Consider the following 16774-nt stretch of genomic DNA (forward strand, 5'->3'; position numbering starts at 1 on the left):
TAACCGCTTGAGCTATGGCGCGGCCCTTACAGTTCTGGTTACTAAGCAAGTATGTAGTGTCTGGTAGAATATCATAGAGGGAAGCACAATAGATCAAACTGGTCGCGGTGCATGGGGAAACCCACCCTCTCTAACTAACTAACTAACTAAGTATGTAGTGTCATAGTTGATAAACCAGTACTTTTGTTTTGTCCTTATTATTAAAGCACCCGCCAATAATGCAACAATAGAAAAAACATCTAGAACATGTTTCTCACTAAAAATGTAACTTGAATACTTTATGATGTTGATGAAATCACTAAAATGTCATTAGGACACTAAAAATATAACTTATACATTAAAAGTGATTACCAAATTACTAAAATGTCTCTAGTTTTACATATGTTTTTTTTTCAGTTTACAACATGTTTCGTCCGCATATGGACCATCATCAGGCAATTTTTGTTTTGTTTTTGGGGAGACCACTGCACTGTTCACTTGTCCACCAACATCATAAAGTATTAAAGTTACATTTTTAGTGAGAAACATATTCTAGATGTCTTTTATATTGTTGCATTATTGACGGGTGCTTTAACAATAAGGATAATGTCTCAGTGCAAGGGGAAACTGAAATATAACAGTAATTTTGTAAGTGGCTCTGTGTGAAATTGGCAACAACTTTAACATTATATGGAAAGCACGGCGTTTGACAAACCTGAAACTGTATATGCACTCCGCAGAGTGGCTATAACATACAAACTAACATTTTCCTAGCAGTACAACATAGAGTTATATAACATATTTGTCTACAAGTTTACGTGTGCGCGCCTTGTTGAAGCTTCAGCTAATTACACAGGCGTGACCTGAAACGAGTTACGTGTCTGCATATGTGATGACATTCAACAGATATGGTTTTGTTTTAGTTGTCCGGCTCGTATGTTTACCGTTTCCGTCATGTTACCTTGAGATTTCTCGTGAGATGACTGTATCCATCTCGAGACTGCTCAGGGTCGAGATGCAACACTTCCTCCAGCTGAGTCGCCGTGTTGCCGCCTGACCCCTGCTGAACGAGGGCCAACAAAGTGGACACACTGACAGGAGAAATCACCACGTTCCCCGCATCAGCCTTCAGTGCCGCCTGCGTAAAATTGACGTGTTACATTCCGAGCTTTAATATACCACTCAGAAGACGTTAGAGTTAGAACCTGAAGGAATGTGAACAAGGGAAAAGTTTTTCCATACAGTAAGCCTACACTGTTTTCCGAATGCGTTTTTGTTTCTTTGTATGTTACTGGCACTGCTACTCGTGTATTACAGACATGGATGTTACTGTATATATATATATATACAGACGTATATGTCCATTTCACAGACTTACAAATATTTTATATGTATACTATTTCGTTTAATTGGACCGAAGAAGGATGAAGTGACAAGAGGTTGGAGAAAACTGCATAATGAGGAGCTTCATAACTTGTACTCCTCTCCAAGTATAATTAAAATTATCAAGTCAAGGAGGATGAGGTGGGCATGGCATGTAGCACGAATGGGGGAGAAGAAGAATGCATCATGTAATGTTTTTTTAATTCCACCACAAATCCCACTTGACCAGAACCGGGATCGAACCCGGGCCGCCGCTTGAGCTATGGAGCGGTTATAGTGGGATTTGTGGTGGACAAATTGGCGCTGGGGCTGGTTTTCTCCGAGTACTTCGGTTTCCCCTGCCAATCTTCATTCCACCAAATTCTCAATTATCATAATCACCCGGGGCAGGCTACAATAGGCCAATCAGTGGCCGCCGTGCCGAGTGGACCCAGTTGGACTCCACCCCCCACTAAGCGAATTAAAAAAAACCGCTTGAGCTATGGCGCGGCCGTATGCATCATGTAAGTTACGTAGGGTATATGTATGTGGTTCCCAGTTACCTTGAATAGGTCCACTGAAAAGAGGTATGTTGCTTCGGCGACCCGATTGCTGACAGCGGTGCTTGACTCTTGAGCTCGTGAGAGCCACGATGTGCACAGCAATAAATACAGACTTGCTGTAAGAAACAAATGTTGCAGGATTATAATCGCGCCCTTTACATCTGGTCAGTAAACCTCAAATCAGCAAGTACAAAATATGACAAACATTTAATACGGATGAGGGAATGCGTACAAACGTGGTGATGTTTTCTTTTTCTGGAGCTCAAGAAAATTGTATACGGCCAACATGAAGTGGGCTTGCGGCTTGCATATCCCTAGCTTCGTGTAGCTTTAATTCCTTACCTTACTTTACGTGACCTGTGGGAGAAACATTCACTCAGTCCTCTTATTTTATGTGTCGAAATGCCACGCGCGAGATAAACGCTGGAACACAGAGTGTCACTGTATGACACCCATGTGAAAACTGGTTCTGTAAAGGAATTGAAAAGAATATTCCCTCGTAATTTTCAGTTCCTCATAGCAGATCTCTTTATACAAATACAATTAATTAGCATATGTCAAGTAAGATAAGGCCGGTCACGGTAGCCGAGCGGTCTAAGGGATGCACTGTCTTCGCTCGCTCGGAAGCAGGGATCGTGGCTTCGAATCCCACTCAGGGCATGGATGTTTAGTTTGTGTGTGTGCGTTTTTCTGTGTTTGTGTACAAGTAGAGGCCTTGCGACGAGCCGATCAGCCGCCCAAGGAGTCCTACCGAATGTGTAAGATCTAGAAAAACGGACGGAGAAGTTCATGGAGGTAGGCCTAGGCCCACTGGGGCTGTAGTGCCAAGGAAAAAAAAATAAGGTAAAGATAAAGTTGTCCCTGTGCTTAATTAATTAAGCACTACGCCATGAAGGCGTATGAGGGAGTGCACGTATAGATCACATTTTCTTGACCTCGACACTAGCTGGAGGTGAAGGGTTAGTTTCACGCCCCGGCCGTTTTACCCCCTGGGAAAATACCGTTACCCATTGGATAGGATGCTAGTTGAGCCCCAGATTCGGTCTAGACGCTATGGAGAAGTGGAAATTCTTGCCCCCACCAGGACTCTAACTCCGAACCCTCTGTTGTGCAGCCCGTAGCCAGTCGCTATACCGACTACCGACTACGCTATCCCGAATATCGGTTAACACAGACTTTGTTTAACTTACACTGTCAAGTAAATATACAGTACGGCCGCGCCATAGCTCAAGCGGTTAGTCGCTGGCTTCCCACCGCGGCGGCCCGGGTTCAAACCCGGGTCTGGTCAAGTAGGATTTCTGGTGGACAAAGCGGCGCTGAGGCAGGTTTTCTCCGAGTACTTCGGTTTCCCCTGCCAATCTTCATTCCACCAACTGCTCCACAGTCACCCTCAACTATCATCTGGGGCTGGTACAATAGGCCAGAATTGGCCGCAGAGCGAGGGACTTAGTCCCTCCCCACTAGCAATAAAAAATATACAGATCATCAGATGTTGAAGTTCACAATCTCATAGTAACATACTACTTTCCAGCGCGTGATTATAAAACTCTTGCAAGGTACGGTGTGCGGACAAGTAGAATAAGTGGATCAATCTTCTCCAGCGGCTAACAAATGATGAACAAGGTTCCGCTGCAGCTCGTATAGCAAGGGTATCCATGGACTCTTTGAGGGAAATATTTCGGGATAGAGTCGAAGTTTCTGACCTTGAAGATGGAAGCAGTATGTACCTTCAAAATTCCGAAAACAGCCTACAACGACACAGTGTAGCAACCGAATAACAGAATTATCATGAGTAGTTAACCACAGTGAAAGCCCAAATCAGTAAGAATATATTTGGCAACGTAGATGAACGCATTGTTGACATTGACTGAAAATTTGAGGAGTAAGCGAAGGACGGTTGGATTTGACTATTTGAGAAGTCTTCAGGCGACGAAATAAAACAGACTGGACTTAGAAATGAAGCCTTGTGGTAAGGAGCGGATGTGGCTTCGTCAGAGATAAGGAACCTAGGAACTACAGCGTTGAGATGGTGCGGCCATATTGAGGAAGGAAGAAAGATTGCCGAGACGTGTGCGCCACGGAGAAGATGAAGGAGAAGAGATTGGGAAAACAAATTAGTATGAATAGTGAAGAAGGCAAGCCCATAAAATGATAACGCCAAAAAGAAATTCTCTGCTCTTTGGAGATAGTTCCTTGAATGAGAAGACTCACAGACTGACAGCCATACTCAAATCTCGATACGGCCCCGAAGAAAGGCCTCTGTCCCACGAGTATAATTCGTACTCCAGCGGAGTACACATATATTCTAAACGCATTCTTTATGATTTTGCATATGACGTTGGCCTTAATGTTCTGTATATGTAGATACGAATCTATGGTTGTGAAGCTGACCACGCTACAAATATTAAACTGCAGAAACCCAGAACTAATATGTTTTTAATTCGTTAAATGGTAGCCAAGTCTGAAAATACACCAAACTTGGCGTCTGTATTTTGTATCTGATGCTAATATTTTTGCACAGTGTGCTTCTTTTTTATAAATATAACCTAAAAGTTCGTTTTCCTTTCCTTATTAATAGAGTAGATTGCACTGGATCGAAACGAATCGACTTTAAAGTAAACTTTGTTTTCGACATTCACTAGTAATGTTCATCTTTTAATTACTTTTTGTTATATAGACAATTGCATACTGAGGTAACTTTCTCTTCTCACATCTTGTACAGTAGCTTAAAAGTTTGAGAACTCTTACTTATACAATTATTTTCACATCTGAAGTAATGTTCCTCTCAGGCCGCGCCATAGCTCAAGCTGTTAGTCGCTGGCTTCCCACCGCGGCGGCACGGGTTCGATCCCGGGTCTGGTCAAGTGGGATTTGTGGTGGACAAAGTGGCGCTGGAGCGGGTTTTCTCTGACTACTTCGGTTTCCCCTGCCAATCTTCATTCCACCAAATTCTCCATCATCATAATCACCCCGGGCAGGCTACAATATGCCAATCAGTGGCCGCCTTGCCGAGTGGACCCAGTTGGACTCCACCCCCCACTAGGCGAATTAAAAAAATGTTCTTCTCATCTAGACGCAATTAAGCTCGTTTTCTGCAGGATCCCTCAATCATATTCATTAATTATACACGTATTATGCAGTTTATGAAAGGACTCGCTCAGACTCTGCTCCGTACAAGCAACTGTAATCAGATCAGCAGCAAACAAAGAATTCTGCGAAGTGTTGACGATACGTAATTAAGATATTCATCCGTATCAGTTTCTGAGTTAAACAATCGGTATATATATATATATATATATANATTCTCATTCCGCCTACTGCACCACACTCATCATATATCATCCGGGACTGTACAACAGACCAGTTAGTGGCTGACGTACCAAGTGGACTGTCTCACCCCACCCGAAGAAACTAAAAAAAATTGTGTACAGGCGGAAGGATAAAAGAACCTCTCCGATATGCATTTACTCCGTGCACTTTATGCACCCAGGGGCAGATTTCTGGCGTTTGCAGGAACAAAGCGGTGTAGTAAACGTTAATGCGTGTTCAGTACTCACCTAGCCACATACCGCGCTGTTGTATGTTACTCAAATGAGCTGCTACGTGCAAAGTGGGGATATATAACCTGTTTCCCAGTCAACGGGGAATCCCATGTTCAGTTCCCATGCCGCGACCTTCATAAGATAACAGCAAGCGCCAGATAACTTCCATTACTCGCAATTACGCCTCCATAAGCATGGGCTGTTTCCGGGATGTGCGAAGGGGTGGGGTGAATGTGTAGCCGCTAAGTGAACATCGCGACGCTGTGAGGAAGTAGTGGGGACTGAAGGTTACATCTACGCCTTCCTAAGCAGTGTATAGAGACGAGTGGCCAACTTCACGTCCCGACGCCTATACGCCCTATACCTCCGGGGAAAGAGCCCGTGTACACATTGGAAAGAAGGCTGGGCTGGTCCCAGAGGCGGTTCGGCATCGTGGCTGACTCAGCTTGCTGCCTGGTTCGTAATTCAGTCATCGACCCTGGAGATGGAGGGGGTATCTTCTTCCGGAACGTCGTGAGAATTATATGGCATTATTAGTGTCACATCCCAGAAGAGAGTATTCTAAATATTCACTGCTCCAAGCACCTAGAATCCACTCAGACTGGGGATGCCTGCAAGTAGGATGCGAAGGAGAATAGGCCTATAGCTGGAGAACCTGCGTAATGAGGGGCTTCATTATTTGTACATTCTACTAATTTTTTTCCCCTTGGCACTACAGCCCCAGTGGGCATAGGACTACCTCCATGAACTCCTCCGTTCACTTCGGTTTTTCTAGATCTTACACATTCGGCAGGACTCCATGGGCGGGTGATCAGCTCGTAGCAAGGCCTCTACCTATACATAAACACAGAAAAACGCACACAAACATCCATGCCCTGAGTGGGATTCGAACGCACGATCCCGGTTTCCGAGCGAGCGAAGACAATGCATGTCTTAGACCTCTCGGCTACCGTGACCGGCCCACTAAATATTATTAGAATGATGAAATCAATGAGGATGCGACACTCAGAGCACAGACGGGGTGAGAAATGTACATAAAATTTGACCCGACATCCTGCAAAGGAGAGACCACTTGGATGAGCTAAGCGTAGATGGAAGGATAATATTAAAACGGATCTTAAAGAAATAGGGTGTTTATTGGTTTAATTTGGCTCAGGATATAGACCAGTGGTGTGCTTTTGTGAACACGGTAATGAATTTTTGGATATCACGTAAGACGGGGACTTTTTCTAGTAGCTGAGAAATTGGTACTAGAAAAAGTCCCCGTCTTATGTGATATCCTAAAATTCATTACCGTGTTCACAAAAACACACCACTAATTAGACCTAATATTCTCCGTGAAGTTTATGTATGATTGCTGCTGTTGTTGTTTAGTCATGCTAATCACAATTCTAATTATGGTAACTGACAATGACGTCATAGCTGTCACTTTCTGACAATGAATACAAATAAAAAACAAAATTTCGAGCAAGTTTTACCGCTTCCTGAGGATTTCCCCTCTTATTCGCAAATACAGTATGGTTTACTGATAAGAGAAGAACAGAATTCGTAGCAGAAAACGAACACTATATATATTGACCTTGAAAATCCATAAATGACACAAAGTAAACTGAAAAACATCTCACGAGGTAGCGTTTTTGGTTGAGGCATTATGCTACAAGCCGGACGGTCGCAGGTTTGAATCCCGATGTCATTGGATTTTTCAATTGGCCTGCTCAGTTGGGCCTAATCGATAGAGCTAGTCCCTATAAGATATATATAAACCAATCATAGCTCAAACCATGAGTGTAAAGGGTTGGGACCATTTAAATACAAACGGAATACATGAGAAGTGTAAGTTCACATGACAGTTGTCCAGCAATTTATGGTGTAGGCTACAGTAGGACATGAGAGAAAAGTGTTGTTGGCAGAAACAAGTGGAATGAAAAGAGGGGATACACGGTAGAATGGAATAAATTACATCATGAAGAGGAACACAGTCCAATATTAATTTAATTTTAACTACACACAAATATTTAAAAACTTTATTGAACTTAATCTTAAATATTATACGCTTGAAATACTTTCATATTTCACAGTTTCTTCATCCGTCTATGTACACCTGCACAATCACTTTGCGATTATCAAGTTGGAATAACAATAGCCATTTGCATATTACGAAGCCGTGGGATCGGTGACTCTGCAAGCGAATAGCGGCAGCTTGTTGAGATCGTCCACGACGAATGCGATGAAGGGATGATCCACTCTGAACACAAGTAGAGGAGGAGGCGCCAGTGATGCAAAAAGAGCGTTAGCATGTATGGCTGTAGGGTGAAGAAATATAATTAACTGCATTCATTATATAAGATTCAATCTGTCGGTCGGGTATTGTTTTCTGATTGCTAATTATTGTACAATACTTGCTTTGAGCGAATGTGCCATAGTATATTCTAGTAATATGTCACGAACTAGCGAACAGTCTTTTTTCAGCGTACCGTTTTATTTTGTGAGTGTTGATAATATCTGACGTACGTGACGTGCAAGTAATATTTATTATGGTCTATACATCTGCCGGTCACGGTAGCCGAGCGGTCTAATATATGTACTGTCTTCGTCCGCTCGGAAACCGGGATCGTGGGTTTCAATGCCAAACAAGGCCTGGATGTTTGGTATGTGTTTGTGTTTGTGTTGTCCTGTGTTTAGGTAGAGGCCTTGCGACGAGCAGATCACTCGTCCAAGGAGTCGTACCATCTGTAACATGAAACTGAAAAAACCAGAGGCCAAGGGGCCAAGGGGGCTGTAGACCCAGCGAAAAAAAGAAAGAAAGAAAAAAGTGAATTTTAATCTAAGACCAAAGTGGATACTTGAGTAAATACTATTCATGTATAGCTTTTGTTAGTTTCAAGGATGTTCAACAGCAAAATGATAGATCGGGTGTAACGTATATATACTTCCATTAATGGCCGCGCCATAGTTCAAGCCACGGCGGTCCGGGTTCGATCCCGGGTTTGGTCAAGTGGGATTTGTAGTGAACAAAGTGGCGCTGGGGCAGGTTTTCTCCGAGTTCTTCGGTTTCCCCGACCAATCTTCATTCCACCAATTACTCCACAATCACCCTCACCTATCATCTGGGGCTGGTACAATAGACCAGAAGTGGCCGCAGTACAAGGGACTTAGTCCCACCCCACTAGCAATACAAAAAATACTTCCATTAATCGTCTCGACAGAACGAGGAAGTAAGTATGAATATGTTAGGTATGACGTGAGACTGCATTGGGAAATAACTTTGTCCGTTCTGCGGTCTTAAAATGTACACTTACGCAAGTTTTCACCGATCCGTCAAGGCTATTAAGTAGTTTTTCCTTGTTAAGACCGGCAACATAAATTTGTTTTATTAACCGTGGAATGAATTACAGACATTTACTTAGTCATGGCAGGCTTATACTCGTAAGCTGTTCCGGATTTGTGTCTATGTTACTAGATAAATATTAATGGGTTAAATAGTCGTTTATCAAAACAAATCCTAAACTTTTACTTTTGTTTTATTCTAAACAATTTCCTTGCCTGTCTTATTGCTTTTAGCGTAAGCAATGTCTGTCTGCGGAGTTAAGATTCTGTACAAACAGTCCGCAGGGACCCTGTATTGATATTTTCAGTTTTCCGTTGGCGAGCGATATCATCTAATCAGATGTATGGACTTTTCTACACATCCATCGAGGAGCCGGTATAGTTCAGTCGGTATATCAACGGGCTACATGCTGGACGATTTCAGAAGGAGTAAGAGATGTGCTCTTCCCCAAAGCGTCCACCCAGCCTCCTAACCAATGGGCAACGAGGACTCTTTCCTCAGGGGTAAAACGACCGGCGCGTGAAGCTGACCACTCATCTCCATCTTTTTTATTTCCTTGGCACTACAGCCCCAGTGGGCCTAGGCCTACCTCCATGAACTCCGTTCACTTCGGTTTTTCTAGATCTTACACATTCGGTAGGACTCCTTGGGCGGGTGATCAGCTCGTCGCAAGGCCTCTACCTGTACACAAACATCCATGCCCTGAGTGGGATTCGAACCCACAATCCCGGCTTCCGAGCGAGCGAAGACAGTGCATGCCATCTCCATCTAGTGCCGAGAATTATGGATCTATACATCCATTCCCTATAGTTCTTTATGGCGTGGTACTTCATTAATTAAACACAGGGAAATTTTTAACTTTACCCATTCCCCCTCTAATTCAATCACAATTTCACATCCTTGCAACTTGTTTAATTAAACCAATTCTAATGTCAATAGCAATGTCGCTAAAAGCGATTATGAGTAACTGGTTAGTTCGTAGGTTCTTCTGTAGCAATTATTATGGGTATATTTACAATCAGCCGGTCACGGTAGCCGAGCGGTCTAAGGCATGTCCTGTCTTCGCTCGCTTGGAAACCGGGATCGTGGGTTCGAATCCCACTCAGGGCATTGATGTTTAGTTTGTGTGTGTGCGTTTTCTGTGTTTGTGTACAGGTAGAGGCCTTGCGACGAGCTGATCACCGGCCCAAGGAACCTACCGAATGTGTAAGATCTAGAAAAACCGAAGTGAACGGAGAAGTTCATGGAGGTAGGTCTAGGCCCACTGGGGCTGTAGTGAAAGGGGGGAAAAGTACAATCAAGTAAGGACAGCGTTCCGCTCACGGGATATTTCATGTCGAATGAAGCAAAGGATTAAATTATGGTATCAACCGGTAGGGCTGAGGAGGGAAATGCTCGTTTCCTGTTTCAACGCTAACTTGCAGTGTAACATACAAAAATCCATATAGGACAAGCAGTGCTTCAGCTGAGATTCGAGTCATATACTTCAGGCAATTTACAGTTGGGTCAACCTATTCGCTGATAGCGGAGAATATTAAAAGATCCATCACACTTATGGTCTACGCGAAGCTAAATCCCGTGAGAACAGTAGAAAGCGCAAAATGAGTATATCACCTTGAAAATTCTGAAGGGTTCTAACGATAGTGAATAACACTCAGGATGAAGAAAGCAGTCTTTTGTGATTTGGCACCGTGTATATGTGGTGTTAACCGACGTTTCGGAGGAACGTCGGTTAACACCACATATACACGGTGCCAAATCACAAAAGACTGCTTTCTTCATCCTGAGTGTTATTCACTACNCAGGATCACTGGGATTTTGGACTTTGTCCATCTTCGGATATTCTCAAGAACACAAGAGAACACAACGTTTCGGAAACTGGATCTGTTTCCGTTTCACAACATGAAAATTTCCAAATTAATCTTATGCATTGATTTTCATGGATTTGGTTTATTACACAAAATTTGCACCTCCTTTCATATCCCAGTTTCAGGTCTGTACTTGCTTTACTACAATTTATATTGTACACTTTCCTATTAGAAGCCGGAGTAGCGCAGTCAGTATAGCGACTGGCACAGGCTGGACCACTAAGGAGTCCGGAGTTCTAGTCCCGGTAGGGTCAAGAATTTTCTCTTCTCCAAATCGTCCAGACCGGTTCTTGGGTCCACCCAACCTCCTACCCAATGGGTACCGGGGCTCTTCCCCGGGGGTAAAACGGCCGGGGCGTGAAGCTGACCACTCACCTCCAGCCAGTGCCGAGCTCAAGAAAATGTGGATCTATACATCCACTCCCACACATGCCTTCATGGCGTAGTGCTTAAATTCGTTGAGCAGAGACAATTTTACCCTTTTCACACTTTCCTATTATCTCCCATTGAGAAAGCCCGATTTCAGGTTTTTACATAGCTATAGTTATAGTGACAGAGGTCAGCACCAACACAGTTAGTGTCTCCTCTCCTCATCTGAGGAGAGTCTGCCTTAAGAGTTGCGTGTGTTGTAGGTGGGTGGTATGCCGGGGTTAGGCTCTAAAGACGGCATGTAAACCCATGATCGCGTATAATCAGAATTACCCTTGAAAATCCCCTTATAACCCCCCAAAAGGTAATGCGCTGTAATATGTATTCATACAATTTATACAGTAAAGAATACATATACACATAAAATGTACGGTAATTTTACTTTTAATTACATAAAATAGAGAGAGACGTAATAATGAAGAAGTAACAAGAATTTCTGGGGAGAACTAATCGGTTCTTTGATACAACACAAATCGCACAGAAAACGACGCGTCTAGCAACTCTTTGTTGCCTAGGGAATGTCTTTACAGACTTGTTATCTAGTAACGATTTAGGGATACACAGACAGACCCATAGACTCTCCTTTGATAAGACACGGACCTCATAGAAAATGATGCGCCCAACAATTTTTCTATTTTTTTGTGTATCCGTTGCCGCGGGAACGTGTTTATCGAGCCGTTGCTTAGCATTAAATGGAAGACTACACATACAGACATATAGACTGATTTGAGGGGGGTTATTAAGTACGCCGTTGAGATGGACTTAGCTGCCATTATATACGTGTACGTACCAATTTTCATAAAAACTGGTTTAGACATTCAGGGGTTGATTTGAGGGGGATACACAGATAGGATGAAGTCGCATAAGCCTACTTTAGGAAAAACGATAAACCTGCGTGTAGTCAGGTCTTGTTTCGATCTAGGAGACCCAGGAACAGGCTTCGGTGACGGAGAGCGAGTCGTAGACCAATAGTCCGCGCTAATTAAATTTCTATTTATTTTAATTAAATGTGCATATGATGCGACCCCAGTGTGTAAGAATTAAGGCGAGAAATACAAAAGATCTAGCTATTACAGTTGGCAGTACCTGTTACTGCAGCGGCTGTTGCTCCGTCTTCATCCACTTCAATCTCTGCCTTATGGATCACTTGAGACACAGCTACAGGCTCCTCCGAGATCCCAGTCAGATTTGCTCGGTCAGTGAACAAGTCAGTCAGACCAATCTGAGAACCAGAAGCACGTCACTCTGTAATGCAAACCTCGCTTTTAGTTTCAGCTAAAACTTGTTGGATTTATCTGATGTTAATGTCAGTCAGTTTTTGGTTTTTGGTGTCTCTCTTCGTCTGATGCCTACCCTTTGACCTGTCCAGCAAGGGAGGCCCTGCCAGTAGCTACGCTACCGCTGGTATAGCTCTCAGGGTCCTTGGCACACTCAAACGCCCTCACCACGATAAGGTGGAGTCACAAACGAGGGGTGAATATAGTGGGCCGATCCCGGAAGTACCAGAAGACGAGGAAAAAGACGTAAGAAGATGCTGGATGACCTTGGGGACAGAAGAGGATATTTTTATTTGAAGGAGAAAGCTCTAGATCGCATTAAGTGGAGGAACTGTTTTGGAAGAGACTGTGGACCTGTCGTATGACACATTACTAATGAAAAAAATGTCGGTCAATACATGGCAGTTATTGTCCCGACGACACAAAATTGATTACTATCTATAGCTGGGATTCATCTTTGCGTCCATATTTCTAAAATACTTGCGTATTTTTCCATCTAACGTCATATCCAAATAGTACCAGACAAATCTTCTCCCTCACCTCCACCCAGCACAAAAGTTCGAAACGCGTGAAGACTTGCCTCTACTTTCCCTCTGTGCTTTCAAAACGTGATATAATAGACACAAAAAGTTTAACTCTTCTTCCTCAGTAAGTACTTGTTCACATGATGATACATTCAAAAGAAATGTATCACAATTTCTTGATGCTTATTTCTAAAAAAAAAATGTTTCTTTTAATATTTTTGGTAAAATTGACATTTCTTTTGATATACCGAACATAACTGCATTGAACTTTTAATGCACATTTTTACTGTATTTGAAACATATTTACGTTTCAGAACTGGGATGATTTGAGGTTCTCACGGTGGTGAATAGGAAGGTTACGGCCTTCTGGGATGAAACTTCATGAGTTTGGTAGGTAATTAACAGTATTCTGGAGGAACCTGCTGCCTGAACCTTCAAGGTACAAGATGAATGCATCGAATTCCTCGGAAAACAGGTACCTACCTACTCACAAGATATCACATCCACGAAAGCCTGATCTTCAGAACTGTGATGCTTATATTATGCTATTTTTAGTTTATAAAATTTATAACTATTTAAATCGCAGATTAAAACCAAAATTTTGTAAAATGCAAGTGAGATGTCGAAGTTTATATCCAGGGGAATTGCCGAAAAATTTACTACAAATTTAATGGTTCACGAATTAGAGTTTAGCTATGAAATCAGATGTGCTATAAACCAATACGTTACAGACCTAAAGAAAAATTATGAATTTGATATGTGTCTACAAGTACACATGCAGTACCTGTTTGTAAATTACGTACTTAATGCATACAATTTGCACAGTTCTTGGTTAAGCTATTAACAAACGAAGGTGTATCGGGACACCATTAAGAGTACTTCTGACACCTTAGTCAAAACTCAAAAACGTTAACCTTTTGGGTTATCATACTCTTCCTACCTTTTGCAAAGTGGGACCAAGTTGTAACGTTGTCTGCAACTTGAACTTTGGTAGAGTCAGATTGACCACCGGTGAAGAGCCACTGTTCTCCAAATTATTGATGAGGTCAGTGACGTCACGCCCAGTGAGACTCTCTGCCAACTTCCCCACGCCTTCGATTTCGTCGGGTAGAATTATCAGCATATAAAATCGACCACCCTTATGAGAACATAAATTATACAGTAATTTCAAAGAGGATAATAATCACTGGACAAGATATTACGGATCACAGTTTTGATCAGCTACTTTCTTGACACAAACTAGTTACTTTCTCCATTGGTTTCCTAGAGAAGAATCACAAGTGGGTAGGCATTTATTTACAACGTCCTTTTAATAAACCCAAATCTCTAATATAATTTCAGATAATCAATTTCATTAACCTGATTGTTATAATTAAACGCCTCTGTGGTCTATTGGTCAGAGTTCCTGGACACAGATCTAGAGGTCCCGGGTTCGATTGCCGGCGCCACCAGATTTCCCGATAAGTAGTGGGTCTGGAACAGGGTCCACTCAGCCTCATGAGGATAATTGAGGAGCTATTTCAAGGAAACAGCGGCTCCGGTCTAGAGAACCGAGATTAACGGCTGTGGGGATCCGTTCGCTCGGTCGGTATAGTTCGCTTGAGGACTACAGAACACGGCGTTTGTTATAATTATTGACATTTTGGACATCATCAATCGTCTTGTTTTTTATTTAAAAACAACGTTTCGAGATTCATCTCTGTCCACGACCTCGGGTAAAACGCTTACTTAGGTGGGCCCTGTCTCCGGAAGAGACAGGAACGGAAAGATAGACCGGAGATAGGGACTAACTCTATCGACTGGGTCCAACTGAGCAGGCTTTTACATGATGACGGAGACAGAGCCCAGTCTCCTAAATGTATTAATATACCATCGTCACAACCTGTTAGATTTTAACCTGATTATTTACAGCCCGATTTATGTAAGTATTTGGCGGATTTGAGGTTCTCACGGCGGTGACTATGAAGAGTACAATCATCTGGGATATAACGCCGTGTAGTGTCTGAGGTTCTCACAGCGGTGGCTATGACGAGTACAATCTTCTGGGATATAATGCTGTGTAGTGTCTGAGGTTCTCACAGCGGTGGCTATGAAGAGTACAATCTTCTGGGACATAACGCCGTGTAGGGTCTGGGGTTCTCACAGCGGTGACTATGAAGAGCACAATCTTCTGAGAGATAACGCCGTGTAGGGTCTGGGGTTCTCACAGCGGTGGCTATGAAGAGTACAATCTTCTGGGACATAACGCCGTGTAGGGTCTGGGGTTCTCACAGCGGTGGCTATGAAGAGTACAATCTTCTGGGACATAATGCCGTGTAGGGTCTGAGGTTCTCACAGCGGTGGCTATGAAGAGCACTGCCTTCTGGGATGTAACGCCGTGTAGTCTGTTGAAAGTCAACCAACGTTGGAGGAACATGTCGCCTCCATCTCCAGCTTGCCACCCGCTTTCTTGCTGATGTCTTGCTCGGCTTATTCGATCCTAAAGAGGAAGGCGGTGTGTTCCTCCGAAACTTCGGCTGACTCTCAACAGACTACACGGCGTTATATCCCAGATGATGGCACTCTTTACATATTTGAATTCCATTTCGATATTATTTTAAGTTTATTGTGATTATGTTTTATTCCATTGTCCTGCGCATATAAAACGGGAATTTTGTGGAAGTGTCTACATTCTTAGTGTCAGAATTTCTTAGTTCTGACATTTGCGAGGTAGACATGCAACGGAAGGGTGCGAATTGCCAATTGTTTTCAGGCGTGAGATTTCCATTAACAGCACTTGCCAACCAGAGCTACGTCAGATTAAGTATACTCTAGCTACAGCGTTTGCACTTTCGGGCAGTGACGAATGGTATGTATTCTTCTGTGGCGTAATGGATTTGAATTTTTGAAGTTGCGCTGCCAGAAGTTATAACCCGTCTTCGAACTCTTTAACACTTCGTGTACAATCTTAGTACAACTTGAATGTGTGACATATTCGTTCTGTGGCCTGAACTAAAAATGGTACCTAATTTGCAGAGATTCTGTTTAGACTATGTAACTTTTTCTACGTTTATAAATGTAAATAACTGCAGTGCAAACATTTTTAATATTTGGATACGTATAATTTAATCAATGAATAATAAAAAATAAAAGGTAAAGCTATTCCTGTAACAGGCCATGAAGGCCTATAGGGTTGAGAGACGTCGAGGTTCCCACGTTTTCTAGACAATCGGCTCACAGATGACGGTAAGTTTGCCAGCCTTACGAGTCGGGCCCCCTTTAACCCTCAGGAAGATTCCCGGTACACATTTCTGTTAGAGGCTGAGGCGACCTCAGGGCCATAGTGCGGTTGGAAAGATTAAGTCAGTTGAAAAATCCAATGTACTAAACGGTAATCGAACCCGCGACCTTCCTGCTTGTAGTATGGTGCCTCAACAAACTACCCTACCGCGTGCCCCAATAAATTTTTAAAGCAAAAACTTTTGAATTAACCAACAACGGCTGGGTTACCATCTTCAATTATGCTCATGAAAAACGGTCTTTAGTATGAAGATAATTAAGTGAAATCGCGAGTACGGTTCATTCCGTTTCTGCGGTGATGAACTCCATCCATAAATACCCCTCCGGCCGCGCCACTTGCCTAGTTGCACCCATTCCTACCAATTTACCTTAACTTGTGTTTACTTGATGGCGTCTATTTACCTATAAAAATTAATTTCCTTAATCAGTTTAATCATATCATCCCTGAAAAGGCAGAGTGAGACGTAAGAAAGGAACTTCATAGTGTTCTTGTGTCTTATGTCGGGATAAACAGTGTAATTTACTGTATAAGCCCTAATATAAGGTAACCCCCCCCCAAATTTTAAAATAATAAAATAGGGGGGGGTTCTCTTTCGACAATATTGAATATTTCACTTAGTTTT

At 42.7% G+C, this 16774-nt stretch overlaps 1 protein-coding gene across 1 annotated transcript in view; it reads right to left on the bottom strand.

Moving 5' to 3' along the window:
* LOC111875496 overlaps positions 1–16774 on the bottom strand; it is a 38564-nt gene that overhangs the window by 8260 nt on the left and 13530 nt on the right. The window contains exons 6-11 of the mRNA XM_023871793.1: positions 13813–14010; positions 12158–12293; positions 7605–7749; positions 2257–2261; positions 1905–2020; positions 941–1117 (exon numbers count right to left, since the gene is read on the bottom strand). Of these exons, the coding sequence (XP_023727561.1) occupies positions 941–1117; positions 1905–2020; positions 2257–2261; positions 7605–7749; positions 12158–12293; positions 13813–14010 (777 nt within the window). The remainder of the gene's footprint in view (positions 1–940; positions 1118–1904; positions 2021–2256; positions 2262–7604; positions 7750–12157; positions 12294–13812; positions 14011–16774) is intronic.

The sequence above is a fragment of the Cryptotermes secundus genome, unplaced genomic scaffold (assembly GCF_002891405.2).
Source record: "Cryptotermes secundus unplaced genomic scaffold, Csec_1.0 scaffold358, whole genome shotgun sequence".
Classification (NCBI taxonomy): Eukaryota; Metazoa; Arthropoda; class Insecta; order Blattodea; family Kalotermitidae; genus Cryptotermes; species Cryptotermes secundus.